The sequence below is a fragment of the Onychomys torridus genome, chromosome 21 (assembly GCF_903995425.1).
Source record: "Onychomys torridus chromosome 21, mOncTor1.1, whole genome shotgun sequence".
Lineage (NCBI taxonomy): Eukaryota > Metazoa > Chordata > Mammalia > Rodentia > Cricetidae > Onychomys > Onychomys torridus.
Window position 1 is genome coordinate 1,271,095 of NC_050463.1, and position 25,107 is coordinate 1,296,201.

Genomic DNA, 25,107 nt, shown 5'->3' on the forward strand with positions numbered 1-25,107 from the left:
CCAGTCCCGTTTGCTGACGGGCGTCTACAACGACCATTGAGAGATAAGATCCCGCCCACACACGCCAGCGCTGACCAATTCCAGCTCTGGAGCCCCGCTGAGGGGCGGGGCCTAAGGCCACAGCCCACCGCCGTTCACGTCGCTCCGTAACAGGAGCTTGCATACTCCAATTCTCATTGACGGGCGTCTGAGCCAACCAATGAGAACGTAGATCCCGCCTTCTGAGTTGGAACCCGAGCTGTCCAATGCCAGCTCGAGCGGCCACCCGGATCCAAATAGGCCAATCAGCGTTGGGGGTTGAGGCGCGCTTTAGGGGCGGGGCCTAAGGCTACAGCCAACTGCCGCGCACGTCAGCTCCGCGAGGGGGGCGTGCCCGCCGTTGAGGCGTGCGACGACGGCGCGGCGCAGGGCGGTAAACAAGATGGCGGCGGCGTGTCGGTCTAGGAAAGGGGAGGCGGCTGGCGGCGTCCGCGAGTGAGGCGCGCGGAGGGTGGTGCCGGCTTGAGTCTTCCCTCGCGGACAGCATCTTTCTGCCTGGAGTTCGATTCCCCCCTCGCCGCTCCGGCCTCCTGCCTGTCGCGCGGCGGCTTGGCGGCGAGGGGGACGCGCCGCCCGGGGTGTTTTCCCCCACCGGTCTCCGGAAGATCCCCTGCCCCGACTCCTGCGGCCTGCGGGTGTGCCGGTACCCAGCGTCCGGGCGGAGGTCGCGCCCCGGGCAGTCGCGGAACTAAGGGGCCGCGCGGGGCGCCGGCGCGGGCCGGACATGGACGGCGCGGACCGGCCCCGGCGCTGCCGCCTTGGGCGCCCGGGCTCGGGGCCCGAGTGGCGACCATGACCTAGCGGCCCGCGCGCCGCGACGGCGGACCGTCGCCTCCGTCGGAAGCAGCGTCCCCGGGGGCCCGAATTCGGGGGACGCGAGGGTTGGGGGGCCTCGTTGCTTTTTTCATTCTCTTATTTTTTCCCCTCGAGTGTCTAGAAGAGAGGGGGGATCAAAAGTGGAGAATTGGCGCCCACGAAGGGGACGTGGACCCGGCCGAGGGGACCGGGGGGGTGGGGAGGCCGGTGTGCTGTTCTTTTCCCTTTTTCTTTCTTGAACGTTTGGAAGAAGCGGCGGGTGGGGGGTGGGATTCGAACTCGCCAAGAATTGGCTTCCCCGGAGGGGACGAGGACAAAGACTGGGCCAGGATGGACGTGGCGGACCCCCAGCCGCTGGGACTGTTCCCCGAGGGCGAGCTGATGTCGGTGGGCATGGACACCTTCATCCACCGCATCGACTCCACCGAGGTGATCTACCAGCCGCGCCGCAAGCGCGCCAAGCTCATCGGCAAGTACCTGATGGGGGACCTGCTCGGGGAGGGCTCGTACGGCAAGGTGAAGGAGGTGCTGGACTCCGAGACCCTGTGCCGCAGGGCCGTCAAGATCCTCAAGAAGAAGAAGCTGCGCAGGATCCCCAATGGCGAGGCCAACGTCAAGAAGTAGGTGCCAAGGGCCTGGGGCCGGCGCGGGCGCTGTCTTGAGCCTTTGGGCGGCCCTTCCTGCTTCCTCTGCTTCCTGGCTCTTCTCTTCCTCCCCTCCAACCTTCTTCCCCTTCTCATTCTCTTCCTCTCCTCTGCCCCACTATCCATCTACCCCGTCTATCCCCGAGCGTCCCCGCGTGCGGACAGTGTGCTGGGGGAACCCTCAGGACTGCCCTGGGGGAGTCGTGTGGCCGACTCTTTCAGCCGGGTCTTGGGCCGGGCCGGGCCTGGCTTCCTTGGCAGGCGTTGCCAGGCTAGTTTGTTTACGGAGTCAGGGAACCGGTGGGGCCAAAAATAATGGTGAACACAGGCTGAGGGGTGAGGGGAGGCAGGAGCAGGAGGTAGCTAGCCAGTGCTGGCGCGGGTCCCTGCAGTGTCCTGCGTGGTTGGCGAGCTGGGCCGTGGGGACTCTTTATCGCCTGCTCGGCTTGGCAGAACTTGGGAAACTTCACTTACTGGCTTCCAAGAAGGGGCCTTATCTGTGGGGCCAGCACTGGCGGGGATTCTCTGCCTGGCTGGTGACCTTGCCTGGGGTCCTGTCCCAGGCAAGACTGGGAGCTCCTTGTTTTTGCCAGCTGGGCACTGCCCTTGCGTGGTACTCACAGGGAGGTGGGCAAGTCCCAGGGAGCAGGTGTGTGCACTCAGCTGGTGGAGCAGGGCAGGCTGGTGTCCTGGGCAGGCTGGTGTCCTGGGCTAGCCTCGGACCTACTTGGCTTCTTGTGTAGGAGTGGCCCTGGTTCAGTCGGGACCTGGGGGTTCCTCCGAGTGGGAGCCACTAGAGGCCAGAGACCTGAGCCAGGGAAAACCTGATCCAAATCACTGTCTTCTGAAGGTGGAGGTGCTATAGGCTGCTCACCTTACTCTGGGTGGTGTCTGCTGGGCTCCCTGAACGAAGCAGCCCCTCCCAGGTCTTCAGCCCATTTGGCTTCAGGGTGATGGCCCTTGGGAGCCCACCGTGTCTGCTGCCCAGGCCTGGGTCCTGGCTTGAGGCCAGTAGTGCTCCCTGTGTGCCCACAGCAGCCTGTGTGCGGACTGCCTGTGACTGGGCTCCACAGCTCTGTCCTCTGTCCATGATTGCAAAGCCCTCACCTGCTACCTCAGACTTTATGCCATCCGTGCCTGGTATTGCCCGGCCAGGGTGTGGCTTGCAGAGCCAGGCAGGTTCAGGTGAGAGAAATTGGTCTGCAGGCCCTGAAGTGGCCCCACCTGAGTTAGTGGGGAGGCATGGGGGTGACAGTGTCACGTGTAAGCTTAGAGGACCGTTGGACACAGTCTACTGGAGGCCACCAGCTCCTAGACGGCTAGGGTGCTGTCCTCAGGAGCGGGAGTTGGTCTGGGCCAGTGCCAGAGAGACTGAGGCAGGAGGATTGCTTCAGGTTTTAGACCAGCCAGGGATTCAGAGCAAGACCTGTTCTCCTAAGGAAAACCTGGGTTGGCAAGATAGCTCAGTGGGTGAAGGCCCTGGGACCACACAGTGAAAGCAGACCCAGCTTCCATGTGTGTACCATGCCACATGTGTACACACAAGATAAAAGCCAGGAGAATCGGAGCCAGAGTTGCAGACTGTCTGGCAGACTGCCCTGAACTGAGGTCCTCACATGGGATGACTCAAGGCAGGTGTCTGAGGGAGTGCTGGTGTGGCCCCGTCGCCTGAGTGGCTTGTGTGGGGAATCCTGACGTTATGGACACCTGCCTGTGTGACCCACACACAGTCACAGCCTGGAAGGGACAGTGTGGCTGACAGCTGGCCCAGGCAGAAAGGCCCCTTTGTTTTCAGGAGCTTAATAAACTCCACTCAAGCTGTCTCTCATGGTGAAGTGTCCGGAACCTTCCAGACCCAGTCTGCCTGCAAAGCTTTCTCCTTCCAATAGATACCGTGGATGCCCGCCAAGGCGTGGGGCAGTGTGGCGCCTCCCTCCCTGGGAAGGCTGTGAGAACCTACTGCTCCTCTGTGTGCTCTGGGTGTCTTGCTCTGGCCAGCGGGGCTTCATGTGGGTGTGGCCCCTGAGCCCACGGGCCTTGCTGCCTGTTGCTTGTGAATGGACATACTTCTGAGACCTGCCAGCAGGGACAGGTTGAGGAAGCACGGTCCCCACCCCTGTGTGGCACAGACGTGACTCTTCCGCCTGGTGTTGTCTGTATGCTACAGTCTAGGGCATGAACCTGGGGGAGCCCTCCACTGAGGCTGGTCAACCTGGAGAATGCCTTTGTGTGTGTCCCTTCTCCTCTGTTTTTATCTCGTGTGTGTGTGTGTGTGTGTGTGTGTGTGTGTGTGTGTGTGTGTATTTCATGTGCGTTGGTGGTTTGCCTGCATATATATCTTGTTTGTGTGAGGGTTCAGGTCCCCTGATACTGGAGTCACAGACTGTTGTGAGCTGACACATGGATGCTGGAAATTGAACCCGGATCCTCTGGAAGAGCAGTCAGTACTCTTAACCGCTGAGCCGTCTTTCCAGCCCCATATATTTTATATTTGTGTTGTTGATGTATTTGTTTTAGGTTTGCTTTTACGAATGTGTGTATGTGGGATGGGTGGGTGGGAATGGGAATGCTTATATATTTGGGTGCCTGCAGAGGCCAGAAGAGGGCATTGTCCCCAGAGCTGGACTTGGAGCTGACTAACGTGGTACTGAGAATTGAACTCAGGTCCTCTGCTAGAGCCAAAAACATTCTTAATCATTTTGAGTGTTTTGAGATGTCTCAGGTAGCCCAGGCTGGCCTCAAATTTGCTGTGTGGTAAAGGATATCCTTGTACCTCTTGAGTGGTGGGATGACAGCTGTGTACCACCATGCAAGGCATTTATTTTGCTTCCCTGAGGTAGGGTCTCACATAATGCTTCACCTTGAACTCTGGGCCTCAAGGGTTCTTCCTGCTTCTGCATATGTGTGCCAGGCACACACACTGTGGGGTTGCTGTCTGCCAGCTGCAGGTTGTGGATGGCCAGCTATAGCTGTGGGGTCCCCTGCCTCTATCCTCCCATCCACTAAGGTGCTTGGGACTCCTGCTGCTCTTGTCCCCAACTCTCCTCAGCCCTGGTTGCCTACGTTAGTTTGCCCTCAGGCAAGCGCTCAGGGCTGAAGGCTCTGCTGCCAAAAGCAGGGTCCTGGCAGTATGGCCCATGCTTAGCTGAGCTGCATGCCCTTTGCAAAGTGCCTGACCACCAGGTCTCCTTGGGGACAGGGAGCACCTGCTTGGGCAGAGCGGCCTGTGCTGGATGGCCACTGGCCATTAGGGATGGGGGGTGGGCAGTGTGCTCAGCTGTTGGGTGTCGCCACCATGTCCGGATCTGCACCTGTCAGTGTTCTTGGGGCCATGGGAGGTGCTGGAGGCTCTCCAGGGACAACTGGAGGCTGCCTCATGGTGACTGGATGGCTCTGCCATGCGGGCTGCGCATAGTTGGGATGCTAGCGAGGTGAGAAGTAGTGCCCTGGACATTGTCCGCTTTCAACCCTCAGCTCATAGAGCATTCAGAGCACACTTGACAAGCTGCTCCTGCTGCCGGCCTGAGGGACTGCGCTTAGAGGCTGTCTGTGTGCCCTCCATGGCCCCCTATGGGTCACTTTGTGAGTTCGTGCATATGTTAGAGGTCAGCCTCAGGCCTTCTCTCTCAGGTGCAGTCCACCTTACTTCAGACTGTGACCTGGAGGAAGGTGACTAGGCTGGTGTGCTCACAGTGTGCACCACCACAGTCAGGTCTTTATGGGAGTGTGGGGATTGAACTCAGGTGCTGTGCTCGCTTGTCAAGATTTCATCTCCCCAGTCCACTGTTGGCCACTTTCCTTGTCAGGGAAGTGATGCTTCCAGAGAGGGAACTGCGTTGTCCAGAGAGCCAGTGCTGGGCAGTCATCACACTGGACTATGGGGGAGCTGCACGGGGACTGCTCCGGCACCTGCCGAGAGGGCAGAGTCACAGCACAGTGTTCAGGAGGCTGCATCTCCTGTGGTTCCCTCCTTAACTTCAGTGCTGGGGTGGAGCCAGGGCCTGGCATGCGCAAGGCCCGTGCCCTGTCACCAAGCTCTGCTACCTTGAGGGCTGAGTGGGCTTGGCGTTCCCCCTAAGCGGAGCAGGACTGCCCGTGACTGAGGCCTGTATTTGTCAGCTCCAGGAGTTTGTGGTCGCAGCTTGGGTACTTGGCCAAAGGGCAGGCTGTGCATCCTGCCTGGCCCTGGCCTGGGCTGCCCAGAGGAACTAGCGGAAGGCACTTCCTGCCTGCCTGTGCTCCGCTGCGCTTAGCTGGCTTCCTGTCTCCTCCAGCGCCACTGCATAGCGGCTTCTCTTAGTTGTCATTCTCTGTTTCTGAACAGAGGCTCTCTGTAGCCCAGGCTGACCTGGAGCTGCCTCTGCTTTACCTCAGGCGACTGGTGTGTGCAGTGCTGTGCCCGCTCCTCTTTTCCTGCCATCCGTGCTTACCTGCAAGAGACACTGAAGACGGGGTGGGTGGCGCGGGGCCCTGCCTGGGCCCTCAGGCTGCCTCCTGCCCTCAAGTACTTTCCTCTGGGTAGGAGTGGGCACTGGGTTCTTGGTCAAGGTCTAGACATTTGACCACTGAGCCTCATACAAGCAGTAAGTTTTTCTTTACCAAAGCTTTATGTGCCAGGCAGTGGTGGCACACGTCTTTAACCCCAGCACTCAGGAGGCAGAGGCAGGAGGGTCTCAGTGAGTTCGAGGCCAGCCTGGGCTACAGAGCGAGATCCAGGACAGGCACCAAAGCTACACAGAGAGACCCTGTCTTGGGGGTGGGAGGGCAAAAACAACAACAGCTTCATATACATGAGCATTCTGCCTGTGTGCTGTGCTCCTAATGTGTACAGTACCTGTGGAAACCAAGAAGGCGTCAGGTCCCCTAGGTTGTGACCACTGTGTCGGTGCCAGGAATTGAACTTGGGTCACCAGGAAGAGCTCGTACCTGGTGAGCCATCTCTCCAGCTCTAGGTTTTTTTGTTTTTGTTTTTTTTTTAAAGATTTATTTATTTATCATGTATATAGCCTGTATGACTACAGGCCAGAAGAGGGCACCAGATCTCATTACAGATGGTTGTGAGCCACCATCTGGTTGCTGGGAATTGAACTCAGGACTCTGGAAGAGCAGTCAGTGCTCTTAACCTCTGAGCCATCGCTCCAGCCCGGCTCTAGTTGTTTTTTTTTGGGGGGGGGGTTGTTTTTGTTTTTGTTTTTGGAGACAGGGTTTCTCTATAGCTTTGGAGCCTGTCCTGGACTAGCTCTGTAGACCAGGCTGGCCTCGAACTCACAGAGATCCGCCTGCCTCTGCCTCCCGAGTGCTGGGATTACAGGCGTGTGCCAGCACTGCTGGGTTCCGTCTCTAGTTTTTTTTGAAACGGTGTTTCACTGAGGACGTTGCCCAGGCTGGCCTCAGACTCATGATCCACCTGTTTCAGCTTCCTAGGCGCAGGGATTAGAGGTGTGTGCACCATGCCCAGTCTTCGGGGTGCTGTGGTCTGTGTACCCCTAGTGTCCTTGCTGTCACCCAGCACCTGACAGGATGCAGGAGAGGAGGGGTTTGCAGGCATAGTTCTTCCCTGTAGGGAGGCACAATAGACCGTGGTGGCTGGCTTTGGGAATGTGATCTGTTTAGCAAGGAAGAAGGAATGGGGGAGAAGGGCAGGCCTGCCAGAGCCTTGCTCACCCTGCTCAAGCTGGCTGGAGTCCCTTCACTCATCTCCCCACCCCAGACCAGAATGCAGATCCACCAAAGGCCAGCATGGTGGACCGAAGGGCTTCATAGGCACTTCCAGGAGTGTGGTGAGGGGTCACTCACAGGAGCAGAAGTGACTCAGAGACGGCCGCCTCCCTAAAGCCCACCAGCATGGCCGACAGCTCACAAAACCTGGAGCACACTGCACAGCCTGCAGGCAGTGTGACCGGGTGGAGAGTGGCCTTTCCAAGTGACTTGGGTTCTAACTTCTTCAGCAGCCTGGCTGGTTTTTGTGTCTTCCAGCAGGCTGCTGGTCTCAGTGGCATTATTGATCACTCTGTGACGGGGAGGCTTAGTGCATTTGGTCAGTTTCAGGGACTTCCTGAAACTTTTTCCTCCCCTCCCTCGAGACAGGGTTTCTTTGTGTAGACCAGGCTGTCCTCAAACTCACAGAGATCCCCCTGCCTCTGCCTCCTGAGTGCTGGGATTAAAGGTGTGTGCCACCACTGCCTGGCCCGGCTACTTATTTATTTATTTAGGTTTTTTGAGACAGGGTTTCTCTGTAGCTTTGGAGCCTGTCCTGGACTAGCTCTGTAGCCCAGGCTGGCCTCGAACTCACAGAGGTCCACCTGCCTCTGCCTCCGAGTGCTGGGATTAAAGGCGTGCCCCACCGCCGCCTGGCCCAGCTACTTACTTATTTTTAAAACACGGTCTCTCTGCCTAGTTTTGGCTGTCCTGGAATTCACTTTGTAGGCAGCTGGCCTCAACCCAAAAGCTCTCTGCTTGCCTCTGCTCTGAATGTCAGGGCTAACGCACACTGGTTTCCTAGTGCTGCAGGTGCTAGCCCACGGTCTCTCCAGGCAGGTGCCCACCAGGCCTTGCTCTGCCTGGCAGGACTGTGTCTCCTAGACACACTCCACCTACAGAGATGCCAATACATGCTTCCTGCTGTGGGCAGAGTGAGGAGGGCTGAAGTCCAGAGGGTACTCTCAGATCATGACTCCCTCGACGGCTTCAGGTGGTTGGGTAGGCAGGGTTCTTGGAGACCTCATCCACATTCTCCTAAGGTCCATGAGTGCAGAGCTATGACCTACTGAGACCCTTGGGTGAGTTTCTAGTATTGACTGGAAGCAGGGATCCTCCTCCACACTCTGTGATGTTTCTGTAGCTGGGGAAGCCTTAAATGCTGCTTTTATTTTTATGGGGGACCAGCCCCCACACTCCAAGAACTCTTGAGGACTGAGGGACAAGAGACGTAGAAAAAGGGAGGGAAACAGAGAAAACACAGGATAGACTCGGGTGAGCCTGGATCCTTAGCCACCAGTCCAGAACTTTATTCCAAAGGTCTATTTATAGCAATGCCAAGGGGTGGGGCAAAAGACCTCCCTCTTCCTAGGTACAATCACCTGGTACCCAGGCCTGTAGGGTACAGCGGTAAACCTAGTGGGCTCCAACCTATGTTTTTAATTTGAAGTGTCTTTTATGTGTATGTGTGCATGACTGACTGTATGTATGTGTACCATATGCATGCATTAGCCTGTGGACATCAGAAGAGGCCATCCGATCCCCTGGAGCTAGTTACAGAGGGTTGTGAGCTGCCGTGAACCTGAGTCCAGTGCAGGAGGTCCTAACCACTGAGTCGTCTCTCCAGCCCCTGGCCCTAGACTCTTGGCCCTCCCCTGCCTTAGCCTCCTGAGTAGCTGTGATGACCGGCCTGGCTGGCTGGTTCTCTGTGGTCTCGGCAGTCACACTGCCCATGTGCAGCTGAAGGCCCCTGGCTAGGAGTGCTGGGGTCCAGTGGCCTGCAGGCACACACCCCAGAGATGACACTGAGCCCAGGGAGTTGATGGACCCTTGGAGGTCAGGTTCTCAGTGCTGGGGCCCTCAAGGGCGGTTAGTTGTGTCCAGGGACATTGGTGAAGCTACTTGGTCCCTGAGAAGGAACCTCCACTTGTGCGGTGCAGAACCCATAGTGGGTGGACCTCCCTAAGGTAGGATCGTGCTCAAGACTCAAGCCTGGAGAGGTGGCTTGGCGCTGCCCTCACAGGTATGCTCTGTTAGCTGGGAATGGGATGATGTTCCAGGAGGGTGCACAGCGCATGTGTAATGTCCTGAGGTGGGCCGGGAGCCACTGTGTAGTACCAAGAAGTGTTGGGAGCATTGTCCATGATAGGAGCAATGGCTGTCATCGCTGGGGAAGCTCTGGGTATGGGGAATATGGAGGACTCTAGGCTCCCCTAGAGAATAGCATGGCCTGTGTAGTACCTAGGGAGTAAAATTCTAACTGCAGAGAGGGTGGTCTGGCCCTGGCCCTCTGCAAGGCAGCTGATGGTTATATCTGGAAAGGTGGAATGTTGCCAACCTTGACTGGTGCATGTGTGCATGCGCGAGCTGCTAGCCTAGCCTCTGTTAGAGGGTGGCTCCTAAGCCTGAGAGTGAGCTGGGAGTGGCCGTCCTATCCTGGGAGCCCATGGCCTCATGCTTGGGCCTCCGCTTGGCCCTTCCTTCTGTGACTGGCCATGTTGTGCACAGACAGCACCCAGAAGACTATGTCCTGGTGGCTGCCCGTGAGTAGGTGGGCCGGCTCTGTAGGGCACAGCTGTCATCTGATTGAGCTCAAGTGTCCCCTCTGCCCTGATTGGCATCTGTACAATGAGCATTGGTCTCTGTCATGGTGGTGTCCACTGGTGTGCTGGGCATGGCATCTGCCTCAACTCCCACCTTCCTAGTGGTCTTCAAGCCTTGCTCTTGTGACAGTCCCTGCTGTGTACATGTGGGGACATCGGGATGGAAGTCTTGATTCTAAAACCTCAGTGACTGCCTGGAACTCAGGGTGGAAGTGGGGAGCTGGTAGGGTCTGGGGGTTGGCATCTTTGAGGTGGCTTCCCAAGAACCCCCAAACCGGGTGCTGTGGTTTCCTAATGCCCGTGCCCCTGTGGTACCCTTGGGTGGCTCATGGTAGTCACTTCTGGTTTCATGTTTGTGGCCCCTGGGGACAGAGGATGAACTAGGACTGAGCTCCAAGGCCTCTCCTGTAACCACCATGTTGAGGACGGATGGTGGTGGTGCCCCACCAGTCCCAGCATGCCCCTCGAGGCCCTGCATGTCCGTGTTGAATTGGCCCCAGGGTAAAAGCACTCAGAGCAGGGCACCTCCTCCCCTGCAGCTTGTGGCCAGGCCAGGAGGACACTGAGAGCGCAGGATGGATGCCCAGTGAGCTGTGCCCAAGGAGAGTTCTGGAGGAGGTGGGGCCCGGGCAGTGAAGACAGGCCGGGGAGGATGGCTTCTCCCCAGCTGAGCTTGTTGGTGAGGCTGCAAACCAAACTGCAGAGGAGGCATGCTGTAAGCCAGCCTCATGGAGAACGTGCATAGTGTAGTTCTCCCACTGTCTAGTTCCACAACGTTCCCGAACCCGAAGACAGCCCCATGAGCTGTCCACCCCAGCCACACCCCTGGGCCCCAGCAAACCTTCCTGTCTCTGGATTGACTTGTTCTGGATGTTTCCTATCGTGAAGGCCCACACTATGTGCCTTTTGTGACTGGGTCTCTCACTGGGCCTGATTGACAAGGGTCAGAGCCTTGCTGCTCTTCACACTGGTGTGATACTTGATGTGGTGGGCCATGTTGCCTGTGTATCGATGTGTGGATTGGCCTGTGCCTTTGGTTGCTGGGAGCATTCTGTGAATACGGCTGTGATGGGTGCTGTGTGTGCACTTGGTGGTGGAGCTTCTGGTGTGGGGTGCTGTGTCACTGTCTGGGCAGCAGGCCTGAGCAGAGGGGAGCCTCTGTGGCCAGCTAGCTGCCTCATCCACCTGTTGGACAGGGCCTCTCATGAGGGCCAGGGCCTTCCTTGTGGGCACTGTGTAGCTGTCCCTGCTGCTGCCACAGCTGGGGGACATCCAGGTTCATGAGGTGGAACAGCCCTTGGGAGAAGCCTCTGTGGCCCTGTCATAGCCCAGCTCCAGGCACACGAGGTGCTGTGCCTGTACCACTTAACATGTTGGCTTTTATGAAGCAATCCCAGTGTCCTCGTGGTCCTGGGATGGAGCCAGGTGTCACAGGAGAGCAGGAGGTGTGACCCCACCTTCCCCATGTCCAGTATGTTCCCAGATGGGCAGCTTCACAGTAGGCATGGTCCGCTGAGCAGTGTCCTCTGTTACAGGGAGATCCAGCTGCTGCGGCGGCTGCGGCACCGGAATGTGATTCAGCTGGTGGACGTGCTGTACAATGAGGAGAAGCAGAAGATATATCCTGTGGGGTGGAGCGGGGTGTGGTGGGCCTGTGTGTGGAGGGAGTGGAAGCCCTCTATAGCCAGAGCCTCTGACTGCAGCTCAGTTCTGCATGTTGTCCTGTGGTGCCTGGCAACTTAGCAGACAGGATGAGCAGCGCATGGAGCTCTCATCTTGTGCCAGCCCGGTCTGGCCTCTGGCTGGAGCTAGGCACGGTCGGTCTCAGGTACCTGGAGCTCACATGTGCTGGCAATGCCTTCCTTTGGTGGTCTCCCTGCTGCCCTTCCCAGGGCAGAGTCTGCACAGCCTGCTCTGCATCTGGGCGGTCCTGGGAGCACAGAGAGAGCCAAATGCCGGTAGTTGGCTGCACCCCGACTCCAGGCACCCCTTCCCCTGCTGTGGCGAGTAGACTAGCCCATTCTGGTCCTGCTGTGTCCTGTGCTGATTCCATGTGGTCCAACGTGGTGCAGATGTCTTTACTGCCTCAGTGGCCTTGGGCCTCAGGCGTTCCAGACTGCTGCTGCTAGGGCTCCTGGGGCCTGGCACGTGCTGCTTTCCTTAGCGCCCTACGTATATGGTGATGGAGTACTGCGTGTGTGGCATGCAGGAGATGCTGGACAGTGTGCCGGAGAAGCGCTTCCCCGTGTGCCAGGCCCATGGGTGAGTGCCCTGCTAGGTGCAGGAGGAGCAGCCAACACTTCCTGTGGCTCATGATAGCCATTGTCAGGAAGACCCAGATGTTTCTGGGCCCCCAGTTTTCAAGCCAGCCAATGTGCTTGGGGTCTCCCTCCTGTTAGGCCCTGTGGTCCCCCAGTCTCAGCAGAGTCATGGCCCCTGGTTGGCACAGAACCAAGGGAAGGGGAAGAGGGAGAGCCAAAGGGGAGGCTTGGCACCCTGCGCCTAGGAACCCGTGACAATAGTTGCCCCATGTAATTCCCAGTGGGCTCAGGCCTTCTGACTATCAGATCTGTTTACCTGAATCCTAAATGCCTGTCCCCTTTGTGGGCCAGGCCTCGTGACTTTCCCAAATTGTGTAGCAGGCTTGTGTAGGGCTGAGACCCTGTGGGGCTGAGCTGGTCCCACCCATTCAGGTACTTCCGCCAGCTGATTGACGGCCTGGAGTACCTACACAGCCAGGGCATTGTGCACAAGGACATCAAGCCGGGCAACCTGCTGCTCACCACCAACGGCACGCTCAAGATCTCCGACCTGGGTGTTGCCGAGGTAGGCACCGTGTGCAGGGCTCCTGGGCTACTTCTCCTGAGCACCCCTGACTCTCACTGCCCTGCAGGCCCTGCACCCTTTCGCTGTGGACGACACCTGCCGGACAAGCCAGGGCTCCCCGGCCTTCCAGCCACCCGAGATCGCCAACGGACTTGACACCTTCTCAGGTTTCAAAGTGGACATCTGGTCAGCTGGGGTCACACTGTAAGTGTCCTGTACCCTGAGCAGATGGGGAACTGCAGGTTCTCTCCAGTGTTCTTGGGCCTCTTTATCCATAGGGTGTGGCCAGCAGGTTGGACATTCCAGGTCTCTGGGTGTAGTTTCCCTCCACACACCACCCCACAGGCTTTGCTCCATGTAGGGTGCTGTGGCTGCACGTCTACCAGTTAACATTTATCCTCTCTGGGAGTTGGGCACCTGGCCTCTAGTCTCAGGTGTGGCATGCACTAACACTGTCCTCTTATGTGAAGCTACAACATCACCACGGGCCTGTACCCATTCGAGGGAGACAATATCTACAAGCTGTTTGAGAACATCGGGAGAGGGGACTTCACCATCCCGTGTGACTGTGGCCCACCACTTTCTGACCTGCTCCGAGGTGGGCATCTTCCTGGTGATAATGCGGGTCACCTGCATGCCAGGACACTCAGGGGCAAAGCCCCTGGTCTGGAGGGGTTCAGAGTCAGCTGGACTCCCTTGCAGCCCGAGTGGCCAGAGATGGTAGTCGGCCGCGGCCAGTGGCCTGACTTGACTGGTAGAACAGCCTGTCAGCTGTCACGACAGCTCTGGGACTCAGTTTCCCTGGTGTCTGCAGAGAGTGCAGGCGTGTCTTGTCTGTTCCGGGCTCTGGCACTGGTCAGCTTTGGTGACCCCCTCCAGGGGGTCCAGGCTGCCTGCTGTGGTCTCACGGGGCCTGGAAAGGATGGATGTGGGCGGAGCTGTGGCAGGGAGAAGGTGGCGGTGGGTGCCTGCTGCACTGACCCTTCTGTTACACAGGGATGCTGGAGTATGAACCAGCCAAGAGGTTCTCCATCCGACAGATCAGGCAGCACAGGTGAGCACCCCACTACCCACCTGCTGGGGTCTGAGGACACGTGAGAGCATGGCTGCAGGTGCTGGGTGGTCACAGGAGTGAGGATGTGTGTGTACGTCCGCTGCTGGCATGAGGAGGTGCTATGTGAGCTTGGGGTGCCCAGTGCAGGCAGGGGTGAACACCCTCCAGCACCACCTTGTCGCAGACCCCCTCCCTCCCTCTACTGTCCTGGGGAGGGGTGCAGGCAGCTGTGTGGCAGTTCCTCCGTGGTGGGAGGATGTGGCTGGAGTAGATGGGAGAGCATGGCAGGCCTTGCCAGAGTCCAGGGAGGTGTCACTCTGGACCCCAGCTGGCCTTTGACCCAGTGGATCCTGGCCGTCTGGACATGGGGACAGCCGGGAAGCAGGTGGCGTGGAGGGCCGCGAGCAGGCCTCTGTCAATGCTGGGCTGAGTCTGGCTCTACAGGGCGTTCCCCAGGGGGAGGCTTCCAGCTTGTCTCTGCCTGAGATATGTGCGGGGCCCCAGTTGTCCACCCTGGTCCAAGGAGCTGTGGGTGCTAATGTGCGAATGGCAGGATCCCTGGACCCCGTTGCTGAGGCCTCAGGCCTGTAGCCTAAGTGCTGAGGCCCTGCCCTCCACAAGGGCAGCCATGAGTGTTTAGGCTGTGGAAGGTCTCGTCCTGTGTGAGCCCCCAGCACCTGATGGCCCTACTGCACCTGGGCTTTTGCAGCTGGTTCCGGAAGAAACACCCGCTGGCTGAGGCGCTAGTGCCCATCCCCCCGAGCCCAGACACTAAAGACCGTTGGCGCAGTATGACAGTGGTGCCCTACCTGGAGGACTTGCATGGCCATGCCGATGAGGACGAGGACGAGGACTTGTTTGACATTGAGGATGGCATCATCTACACCCAGGACTTCACGGTGCCTGGTGAGCTGGCTTGGCTTGGGTAACCCCAGAGCTGGCGCCTTTGTGCTCTCTGGGGCTGGTCCTTTCCCCAAGGTTCTAGTCTGAGCTGAGCCACCAAGCTGCCAAAGCCATCCTGGCGGCTGGCATTCCATTCTGGGCTAGCTGAAGGGCTCCCTGGGCCCCGTCTGCAGCTTCTTCCGGCCTCACTGGCTGCGTGTGGCAGGAGGAGGGGCCCTGGAGGGCAGTGGGTAGGTGCCCAGATAGCTATGCGAGGGGGGGGGTCCAGCGGCCCTCAGTCCTGGCCATGCCTGACCCTGTGCCGCCTTCTTCCCCAGGTGTCGGAGAGGCGTCCGAGGCAGGGCTTAGCGAGGATGCATGCGCCACATGCATGTGGAAGAGCCAGGGCGCAGGCCTTCCTGGAGAGGAGGCCGAGGAGGGGCTTGAGGCCTTAGTGTAGCTCCCTGGCTGCTGCCCTGCCCATGTCCTCCATAAAGCTCTGTCCACTGTGTCTGCAGGTGGATGCTTGCCGCGACTGCCCTTCCCTGTCACCACCCTGGCAGGCTTCCCACCAGGGGTCACACCCAGGGCCAAGGCCTGAACCAGGCCCTCAGCACCAAGGCCACCGCTGGCTAGGGCTCTCAGGCCCTTGTCCTTGTGCCCCTTAGGCCAGCCCTACTGAGAGGCAGCTGCTGGCCCTTCAGACAGTTGTGTGTATGGGAGGGTGAGGCCCTGGGCCTGCTGGTATCCCTGTAGCATTTGAGGGTTCTGGAAGCAGTGTCTGCTGGGTGCCAGCTGGACCCTGGTGTCCAGTGTGGCCTTGGCCCTGTCACTGGAGCCTTTGCGGGAATGTTCTCCACAGGCTGGGCCCTCAGCTGAGGGCTGTCACCTGTAGGGCTCCGTGTGGGCTCCTCGCTGGGGGCGCTGTGCACTTAGGACACTGACTTCATCTTGGGGACCCCTGGGGCCACAGGGAGGGGTCTGGGGACACTGCCTTGTGTCTGGGTGGCCTTGGGGCCCATGTCTCCTGGGATGGTGCTATACAGACAGTGCTGCAAGTACACGGCAGTACTCTCTGGACTGCCTCTGCTCCTGGCGTGAGGGTTATGCTCTCAGCAGCCGAGCAAGGGGGCCTCGTACTACCCGGTGCCTGGTGGGAGGGCTTTCCTGCTGCAGGGCCCACCTCACGCCTCAGGCCAGCCCGGAGTGAGGGCCAGGGTGGGTGCTGCCAGTTTGGGCCGAATCAGAGGTTTGGGGAGAGGGACTCTGGATCCAAGAGCACAGGTGGGGGCCTCCGTGGGGTTCCCATTGCTATACACCTGGAGGCTGAGGAGCTTCAGGAGAGGTGACCTATCCCCACCGTGAAGGACGGCCAGCAGAGCAAGCTAGGCCTGTAGCCCCCAGCTGGACGTTCTCCCCGTGCTCAGCACAGCTAGTAGCCCCCAGCTGAGTGCATCATCTCCATGGACCTGTTGTGGGCCTAGAGCCTGGCTCACTTGGAAAGCTCTGTGAGCTGGTGCTTGGGCTGCCCAGGCTAGACAGGCAGGTGAGCATGGGCATGCTGCCGGGGGGCCAGGGCAGACCATTGGAAAGGCGGGGCCTGGCCAGACAGGCCTTTGGAGCCCCTGAGGGACAGCGCTGGAGGTCAGAAAGCCTAGCCTGACCCGCCTCTGGTGCAGTGGGGGCTGGCTGGGCCTGGGGCTTAGGGTTGCTTGTCCCTCAGCTGAAGCCATGCCTGCCATCTTCCCGCAGGACAGGTCCTAGAAGAGGACGTGGGTCAGAATGGACAGAGCCGCAGCCTGCCCAAAGCTGTGTGTGTGAATGGCACAGAGCCCCAGCTCAGCAGCAAGGTGAAGCCAGAAGGCCGGCCCGGCACCGCCAACGCTGCTCGCAAGGCGTGCTCCAGCAACAAGATCCGCCGGCTCTCAGCCTGCAAGCAGCAGTGACTGGGGCCTGCAGGTGGGCGCGGGTCCAGGGTCCAGGATCCCTGCCTGGTGCTCGGTGGGTGTCTGCTGGCCCCGCTCCTTGGGGCGAGGTCAGGTGACTGAGGCCATAGCCCGAGAAAGAGTCTGACCCCTCGGGGTGGCGTGTACCTCCCTGCAGGGGCTGGATGCTGAGTGGCCCCTCTACCTGCAGTGTGTCACCAGGCTCCCTGGGCAGGGGCCCCGGCAAGGCTGCGGTTTTCGGGCCTGCCCATCTGGACACTCGGAGGTTGGAGCTGAGGGTGGACCCGCCGCCCCAGAAGCACTTTATGTCGAGACCACTGGCCGGCCTCGCCCGCATGCCGCCCCAAGAGCCTCGCTGTCTTTGGGTTGGTCCCTTTTTTAATAAAACAGGTGGATTTGAGTAACGGCTGCGAGGGTGTTTGGAGCAGGCGGGTGCAGGGCGGCCTGCAGAAGAACCCAGAGCAAGCGAATATGCAGAGACATTTATGGTCAACCAGACAACACAAGTGCCCGTGGAGGGCGCAGGGCAGGGAGCGGGCGGGCGGGCACTCACGGCGAGGCCGCCCTATATTTTGGCAATAAATAAAGCTTGGGAGACTTGAAGCTGTCGCCTGGGCTGTTCTGTCCGTGTGTCCAAAGCCCAAGGCTCTCGGGGAGGAGCGGGGCCTGTGCGCATGCTGAGCGGGAGAGCGGTTATTGCTCGGAGGGGATGGGTGCTGCGACAGCACACACCGCAGTGAGGTAAACGGGTGGGGTTGGGGCGGCCAGCTCCTCTGCCCTTGGTGCCCCGCGCCCTTCCCCTCCGGTAGGTTCACGCATGCGTATGGCAGGCAATGGCACCGCCAGCACGTGCTAACCAGTGCAGATGTGGCCGGTCCTGGAGGGAGGCTGCGCATGCGCTTCAGAGCAACCCGCCCCACCGGCCTCGGGGTGCTCCGGTCGGCCGGCGGGGACCAAGGGTCCGGGCTCTGGTCCTCCTTGCGGCTGAGCCAGGGTCCTGGGGCCTCGCTCCCGTGGAGGCCGCTGCGACCGCTGAGTGCCCGGCGGGACGGACGCTGCACGCGCACGGCAGCCCCGGGGCTCCCCGCTATCCGGCCGTCCCGCAGCGGCCCCACGGGCCGCCGGAGAAGCGGCCGAGGCGGGTCGAGTCCGCGGAGCTTAGGCCGGGCTGTGGTCAGGGGACGTGGGGGCGGCGGCGGCGATCAGCACCGGGGGAGGCGCGGCGGGCTCGGCCAGGTGCGGGCAGAAGAGTCTCTCGTCGAGGCTGGCTGCCAGCTTGTCCAGCAGCGCCCCGGCGGGCTCGGCGCACAGCCCGGGGCCCAGGCACCCGCCGCTCCCGCCGCCAGGCTCCTCCTCGATGACGGGGATGCACGGGTCGTCGCCCGCGCTCGGCAGCGCGCGGCCTTCGGGAGGGCAGTCGACGCTGTCGCCGCGGCGCAAGGGCGCACGCGCGGGCCGGGCCGCCCCGGGGGGCGTGGCCGCGCGTGCGCCGCCGGGGTCGCTGTGCTGGCGGCCTCGCTGTTGCCACTGTTTGCGCGCATGGGCGTGAGGGTGCGCACGTGCGCGGTGGCGCGGCGCGTCGTCGAAGTGCGGGTCGTGGCGCAGGAACTCGTGGAAAAGCGCGTCCGTCTTCTCGTCGATGCTGTAGTCGCGGCGCGGCCTGCGTGGCCAGGCCCGCGGGCTGCGCGGAGGGCTGCGGGCTTGCGCGGGGAGTTCGGAGGCGTCGTCGCCCGCGCCGCGCCCCTCGATGCTCGCGTAGCCGCTGTCCATCTGCAGCAGGCGGCGGGCTTCGCCGTCCTTGGGCCTCAGCGCGGGCGGGGACTCGGCGGGCGGTGGGAAGGCGGGAGCCGCGCCGCCGCCCCCGGAGCCCGAGCCCGAGCTGTCGCCGCTGCGCACCGAGTCGCGGTCATTGCCGCTGCTGCTGTGGTCCGACGCAGTGGCCGCATGGAGCTCGAGGGACGCGCGGAGGCTCCACAGGTCACGGTAGCTGCACTGGGCATGCTCGGCGTCCTGCTCTTGCTGCGGGTCCTGCTGCTGCGCATGCTCGGGCCCCAAACTGATGCTGTGCTCCGGAGGAGTCTCGGGGCTTGCTCCTCCGCCCGCCGCCTCGGCCGCCTCTAGCCTGCAAGGCCAGGCCCACGTGGTCAGAGCCTGCAGGCCTTGCCCTGCCCTGCCGGCCAAACGCTTGTGCATTAGGGTCTATGGACACGGAGGGGACCCCACAGAGCCTGGGCCACTCCCAGATACATTCTCTTGATGTACACGGTGACTTAAGGGAATGGACCCGAACTAAATTCCAAATCGGCCCCTCGTCCTAGACGGTTACTTCACCCACCGGCTGGCAGGGCCAGGTGTGCATCATGGAAACCAAGGGTCACCCCCAAGTCTGCGGAGCCTCAGCCTGTATCCTACTGGTTTTCATCATTTGGGAGTTTTGCTTTGGGGTTGGGGAGGGAGGCTGCGTCTGACAGAAGCAGTCACCAAGGCTTCTGTGAGGGGTCAGGCCATACATCGGGAGTGCAGGTAGGCAGGAGGGTCGCTGGCCCAACCGAGGAGCCTTTCAGGCCGCGGAGCCTGCCACAAATCGGCAGGGCCAGGCTAGGCCCAAGCCTGCCACCTTGCTCCGGTGGGGGTCCCACCTTGGAGCCACCAGCTGCCCACCTACCCTTACCCAGCCTCTCCCCGTTCCCCTCCTCCTCCGGTCTGCCGTGGAGACGTGGCCCCCATGAAGTGGCCAAGGTCACTCGAGTCCGTGTCCACAGGGCCAGGAGGGCTGTCCCCGGGCCACCTAGGGGGGACGGGGCAGGGCAGGGGCCCACAGGCTCACCCTTAGCACCTCTATCTACTGAAAAATACCTGCCGAGAGTGGGGGGCGGGCTGGTGGGGCTGGCCAGAAAGGGGCGGGGGGGGGGGAAGGCCACCGAGTCGCCTGCGCTGGCAATGTACTGAATGAAGTCGGCATGAGGGGCGTCCCCCTCTTGCTCCATGCTCTCACTGGCTGCCCGCTGTCGCTGAAAGTGGTGCCGCTTAGGAGAACCTGTGTGTGTGGGGGGGGAGTCGATTAGTTGAAGAAACTGAGGCAGAGGGCATGCGTGCCAAGGTCAGAGATTTGGCATGAGCGGGAAGGCCTCTGGGAAAGCAGGGCAGGCAGCAGCCATGGCTGGACAGGCACAGCCATGAGAAGGGCACCACCCCTGCCCCAGCTGCTGGCCAGTAGCCAGGATCTTCCCCAAACAACTGCAGCGGGCAGGCTTCCAGGTGGGGTGGGAGCCACCCAGGAAACAGGTTCTGGTCCACCACAGCAGCCTGTGGTTAATCAGCACTAGGAATCACGACTCCATCTCAGAACCTCCACCCACAGGGGTGCCTCTGCCATCCAGACCCTCCCACGCCCTCCCCCACAGGGAAGCCAGTGCCTGGGAACCACTGTCACTCAGGCAAGGCCAGGGTGTCCTCCGGCAGGGAGCAGCCCTGGATCCTGGGGCCAGCAGGCTGCAGCCTTCCCTGGGAATGGCTTTACTGGTGCAGTCCATGCTCATCTGCATACGGAAGTCACTTCCTACAGCAGAGGTTGAGATGGGGACAGTGTGGCCACAAAAGCCCAAACCGTTACTGTCCAGGGTCTTATCAAAAGTGCCTGGGGAGTAGCTGGGTAATCCCCAAACTCAGGAGGGTTGCTGCAGTTCAAGGGATGCCGCCTGGGCCACACAGTAACAATGTCTCACAACAAACAGGCATTCACAGACCCAATGCTGCCTTTCTTTTTTTTCCTTTTCTATTTTGGAGACAGGCTCTCATGTAGCCATATAGCCAAGGCTAGCCTCAAACCTACTACAGGCTGAGGCTGGCTTGAATTCCTGTCCTCTGGCATCTGCTCTCAAGCCCATGCCACACCACACTGGGTTTATGTGGCACTGGAGATGGAAGCCAGGGCCTCACGCACAGTAGAAGGGAGCTCTACCCTGTGACTGGTTCTGGTAAGCCAAAGCATGTACAGGCAGAAGGACTGGGTAGGGTCCAGGGATATGCTGGAGCTGAAGCCGTGCACCATGCCGGGGCACACTCTGCCTAGGACACAGGCCATTGGCAACTTAGAGCCTTCCTAGAGGCATGCAGGCCCTGGGAATCCTGGCCATTTGCAGGCCTCCATCAAGACGCCCCTGGCACTCATGGTCACTCTGCGGTGCCTTACCTCTCGTGTCCAGACTGGACGCTCTCTGGCTCGGCTCCAGCTTCCATTTCTTGACCTTGAAGTAGGGGCTGGCCCCATCCAGGCTGGCATGGCGGCGTAGCCGTGTGAAGAATTGCAGTACAGTGCCCGGTCCCGAGGAGCCTGTGCCCATCTCCCCAGGTGCTGCCTCAGGCCCAGGCCCGGCAGCCTTGGCACCCCGGGCCCCTGCATCTAACTGGGGAATGTGGGGAGGCAGGGATGATGGTCAGGCACAGGGTCCCCCTCAGGCCCTGACCCAACACCTGGGTGCCCACTAAGCAAGCCTGTGGTCACCCTCCTAACAGCCTTCTCGTTCAGGCTAGCTCTGCCCGCCTGGACCCTGTCTGTCTGTCCGTCCTGGGGGAAGGACCCTGTCTAGCAGCTCCCTTCCCTGGGCTGGGGTGGAGCTGAGCACCCTTCCCACCAGCCTGACTCTTGCAGGTACCGTGTCCTGGTTCTGAAAGAGAAGGCACCTCGATCTCGGAATGCTGTGGGAAACCAGAGGGAGCTCTCACCGAGGTGCCCTCCCCAGAGTCACTGGAGGCGGAGGGGCTGATCTCCGAGAAGTCCACAGAGTTGTAGGGATCACCTGGCAGGGCGGAGCTGGGACCCACTGAGCGGCCAGTGAGGGCCTTCCCAGGGGGCTGCGAGACAGAGGGGGTGGGGAGGACAAGCTGATGAGGGGGAGGTCCCACCCCCCACCACAGCCAGCCAGGACCCCACTCGGTACCCACCACCACTCTGCCGAGGGCCAGGGCTGGCTGCAAACGTTGACCCTTACCTGGAAAATAGCCAAGCTGTCTTTGGGGGTGGTAGCTGGGTGGGGTGTGGCCACTGAGCTGGCCTCACCCGGATCACACTCATGGATAGTAGCGATCTTGAGCGGCGGCAGGTGGAGGTGGGTAAGACGAGCATTCTTGAGGTGATGGAAGTCCCCCTCTGTCAGGGTGTACCTGTGTTGAGGGGCCCCCGACAGTCAGCTCTCGCCAGTCCCTGGCACATCTATTTTACCATCTACTCCCTGCTCAAGGATGACTTTGAACTTCTGACCCTGTGTCTCCATTGATCTATCAAGTGCTGGGACCACAGCCTGCTTACCTCTTGAGACAGGGTCTATGCAGACCAGGCTGGCCTTGAACTCACTAAGCATCTGCCTGCCTCTGCCTCCTGTCACAGTCAATATCCCCGTTGTTTTTATTTTAATTTATTTAATTTATTTCCTGAGCGCTCTCTGTCTGTCTCTCTCTAGCCTGGGTTGGCCTTGAACTTAGCAGTCTCCTGCCTCTGCTGGCCACCTGCTGGCATTGCAGGCGCCCACCGCCATGCTTGGCATTTCCTTTTTCAAGGCAGGTCTTGAAATTGCACCCATGGTTCTTTCTGTGCGGGCCGGTCAGGGCTGGACCTGGGCTGGGTTTGCAGGGCCCGTGGTGGGCCACTCAGAACCACCTGCAATTCTAGCTCCAGGGAGATCTGACGCCTGCTTCTGGCCTCCGTGGGCACTTGCACCCACATATACATCAACATGGAGAAGCACAGACATTTAAAAACAACCCAGGTAACCCTCCTGCCTCGGTCTGCAGCGTGCTGGTACTCAACACCTAACCAGAGCTTGTACTCTAGCACGATACTTACTCTACTATCCACCCTGCCAGCCCATACCACGACACCTGAGCCGGGGTCCCCAGCTTTAGCACCAAGCAGCGACCCGGCTTCCCTCACCGGCGGCCCTTGTCCTGAGCCTTTCGGCTCTGTTCAAACAGGGCAGCCTCATTGAAGGACACGCGGCGGCCGGTGGAGCTGGTGGCTAGGAAGCGCTCTGTCTCCGTGTCCTGGCTCTCGGGGTCTTCCCCCCTGCAGTCGGGGTCTGTGAGGAGAGCCAAGAGAGGGTGGGCCCCGGGTGGGCCGCGCGTGTCTCGCTGCCAGGCAGGTCGCTGGGCAGGGGTGGGCCGGGAGGGGGGCGCGGGCCAAGTGAGGGCAGGACGGGGCGGGCGGGGCGGGGCGGCGGGCACTCGCTCATCCGCTCACACACTCACTCGCTCTCAGCACGCGCCTGTGCGCACCTACGCCTGGGCGTTAAGGAAACAGAGATGAGTCGGACTCGAACTGCGCCCAGTCTGGTGGGGGAGACAGACAGACAGACCGTCAGGCGGCCCGAGGGGGCGGGCAGGGGGCCGAGGGGCGGGGCGCGGCGGGAGGCAGTCAGGCGCAGCGGGGTGCTGCGGGCCACGCGGGCCCCTCACCTTGTATAGGGTGGGTGCCGTTGTCCAGGTAGGTAGTGGTGGTCTTCTCTGCCTCCTCCATGGCCCTGGGGAGGGCGGGCGGGGTGAGCAGGGGCGGGGGGAGAGCAGGGGCGGGGACCCCCCTCCTCACCCCAGGCCGGCCCTGCAGGCGCCCGCCCGCCCGCCGTGGGGAGGCCCCGGGCGTGCACCTGTTGAAGCGCTGGTGCACCTCCCAGCAGCGTTTGCAGAGCAGAAGGACGCCGGACAGCACCACCAGCGTGCCCCCGATGAACAGCGACATCACCACCACCAGCAGCACATAGTTGTCCAAGATGGGGTCGGGCTCCGCCTGGGGGAGAGGGCAGGGGCACGGGGGGCGTCAGGGCCCCGTCCCCCCCCCCACCCCGGGCCTCCGGGAGTCACCCACCCACCGTGGGGCGGCTGGTGGTGTTGTCCCACGAGGTCATCAGGGCGGCCGCGGTGGTGGTGGCGGCGGCGGTGGCCTCGGTGGCCATGGTGGCCGTGGGCTGCATCCTGAGGCTACAGCGGGGCACAGAGCCAGCTCAGCGCCCGCCCCGCCCCTCCCGCCGGAGCCCCTGCCGGCCGGGCCGCGCCAGCCCCGTGCCGCCGCCGCGGTCGGCTGCCGTCACCGGGTGACTCACGGGCAGGTGTGGCCGGGCCCCGCCGCCCCCGCCCCGCCCCGCCCCGCCCCGGGGCGCCCGCAGCCAGGGCTTTCTTCCCAGGCGGGAGGTGGCGGCGCGCGTGCGCAGGGGGAGTGCGCGTGTCCACATCCCGGCCACCTCCCCGGCTGGGCACCCGGGGTCCCGGCGGGGGGCGGGGGGGGGAGGGGAAGGGGGAGGGGGGGGCGGGGAGGGGCCGCACCCCAGCACCCCACACTGGTGGGCGTGGGAAGGACAAAAGACGCGCGTCTGCGCCCGCCCGGCCTGAGAAACCCGGTTCCCATGGCGACGGCGCGCAGGGCCGCGCGGGGGCGGGTTGCCAGGCAGAGGGGGGCGGGCGGGAGGGGGCGGGGGCGCCCCAGCCAAGATGGCCGCCCACCGGGCCCCGCCCGCAGCGAGGGGAAACTGAGGCTCGGGCGTCCCGGGTGGCGGGGGGCGGCACTCGGGAGGGGCCGCTCGGCTCTGCACCTGACGCGCCGGCGCTTCGGGACGCGGCGGCGGGGCTGGGGGCGGCTGAGGCCGGACGCGGCGCGTGTGCCCGCAGGGAGGCGTCCCCGGGGCTCGGGGGGCCGCAGGCGTCGACCCCGGCGGGTGGCGAGGGCCGCGCAGGACGCGGAGTGAATTAGGCCGGAGGGGGTGGGGCCTGGCGAGGACGGGGATGGAGACGGGAAGATGGCCGGAGACCCGAGCCAGGAGGGCGGCGGGGCGGCCAGGAGGGCGGCGGGGCGGCCAGGAGGGCGGCGGGGCGGCCAGGAGGGCGGCGGGGCGGCGAGGGGCCCCGGGACGCCCCCACCCCGGGGCAGGGCGCGCGAGGGCGCGGGGAACCCGATACCAGGCGGACGCGGACCCAGGAGGCCCAGCGACGCCGCCCTCGCCCTGTCGCTAGGGTAAACTGAGGCCGAGGGCCGGCTTGCGCGGGCTCCCTCCCCCGGCCGCGCGCACCCGCCCGCCCGTCCCCGCCCGTCCCCGGGCGCCGGGGCCCGCCGCGCCTACCTCAGCGCCGGGGCGTGCGGCCCATGGGCGGCAGGAGGCAGGCGGGCGGCGGGCGGACGGGCGCGCGGCGCTCCCGGTCGGCTCTGGAGCTCGGTGGCCGCGGAGCCGGCGGAGAACTTATGAATGGATGGAGCGCGGCGCGCGGAGGCGGCGTGCGGCAGAGGAGGGGCCTCCACGTGGCCGCGCTGGCGCTGCGCCCGCTCCGGGCCCTGGCTCGGTGCGCCCGGTCGCCGCCCGGTCCCGCAGCCCGGCCGCCCCCGCCGCTCTCGCCGCCGCGTCTGGCTCGCCGCGCGCCGGCCACCGCCTCCCCTTCCCTTCCGGCGGGGGCGGGGGGCGGAGCCTGAGCTCCCCGCGCCCCCTCCCGCCGCCGCGCCGCCCCGCCCCCCGCCCCGCCGCACGGCGCGGCTCACCTGGTGCCGCAGTGTCCCGGAACCCGGTGCGGGGGCGCACGGCGCCCCTCGCCTAACTGGGTATCGCCTGACACTGAGTCTTGGGGAC

The 25,107-nt window shown here is 62.3% G+C and overlaps 2 protein-coding genes across 6 annotated transcripts; one reads left to right on the top strand and one right to left on the bottom strand.

Moving 5' to 3' along the window:
* Window positions 1-372: 372 nt before the first annotated feature.
* Stk11 (serine/threonine kinase 11) lies at window positions 373-17,116 on the top strand. Of its 4 annotated transcripts, none has more exons than XM_036170419.1 (10): window positions 373-1,475; window positions 11,335-11,418; window positions 11,972-12,061; window positions 12,493-12,625; window positions 12,693-12,829; window positions 13,096-13,223; window positions 13,622-13,679; window positions 14,389-14,585; window positions 16,319-16,520; window positions 16,665-17,116. In XM_036170419.1, exons 1-10 carry the CDS (start codon window positions 1,186-1,188, stop codon window positions 16,909-16,911), a joined length of 1,566 nt encoding a protein of 521 aa, XP_036026312.1. In that variant the 5' UTR covers window positions 373-1,185; the 3' UTR covers window positions 16,912-17,116. The 4 variants fall into 4 exon arrangements, with proteins under 4 accessions (XP_036026312.1, XP_036026315.1, XP_036026314.1 ...); XM_036170421.1 differs by having other exon boundaries at window positions 374-1,475; window positions 16,314-16,520; window positions 16,665-16,726; XM_036170422.1 differs by lacking the exons at window positions 16,319-16,520; window positions 16,665-17,116 and adding an exon at window positions 14,900-16,307.
* On the bottom strand, window positions 16,975-24,887 carry LOC118571418 (CACN subunit beta associated regulatory protein). 2 transcript variants are annotated; one of them, XM_036170418.1, is made up of 10 exons: window positions 24,610-24,887; window positions 23,368-23,476; window positions 23,146-23,285; window positions 22,958-23,022; window positions 22,437-22,581; window positions 21,499-21,670; window positions 21,233-21,361; window positions 20,700-20,913; window positions 19,364-19,544; window positions 16,975-18,629 (listed from the first exon to the last, which is right to left on the bottom strand). In XM_036170418.1, the coding sequence occupies exons 2-10, from the start codon at window positions 23,467-23,469 to the stop codon at window positions 17,666-17,668; spliced, it is 2,112 nt and encodes a 703-aa protein (XP_036026311.1). In that variant the 5' UTR covers window positions 23,470-23,476; window positions 24,610-24,887; the 3' UTR covers window positions 16,975-17,665. The 2 variants fall into 2 exon arrangements, with proteins under 2 accessions (XP_036026311.1, XP_036026310.1); XM_036170417.1 differs by having other exon boundaries at window positions 16,975-18,677.
* Window positions 24,888-25,107: the final 220 nt, after the last annotated feature.

Coding starts and splice junctions, on each gene's coding strand:
- Stk11 (XM_036170419.1), top strand. CDS start 1,186: ATGGACGTGGCGGACCCCCAGCCGCTGGGACTGTTCCCCGAGGGCGAG. Junction 11,419..11,971: donor AATGAGGAGAAGCAGAAGAT/ATATCCTGTGGG, acceptor TTAGCGCCCTAC/GTATATGGTGATGGAGTACT. Junction 12,626..12,692: donor CCGACCTGGGTGTTGCCGAG/GTAGGCACCGTG, acceptor ACTGCCCTGCAG/GCCCTGCACCCTTTCGCTGT.
- LOC118571418 (XM_036170417.1), bottom strand. CDS start 23,469: ATGCAGCCCACGGCCACCATGGCCACCGAGGCCACCGCCGCCGCCACC. Junction 23,023..23,145: donor GTGCACCAGCGCTTCAACAG/GTGCACGCCCGG, acceptor CGCCCTCCCCAG/GGCCATGGAGGAGGCAGAGA. Junction 18,678..19,363: donor CCGCCCCCCACTCTCGGCAG/GTATTTTTCAGT, acceptor TTTGGCCGGCAG/GGCAGGGCAAGGCCTGCAGG.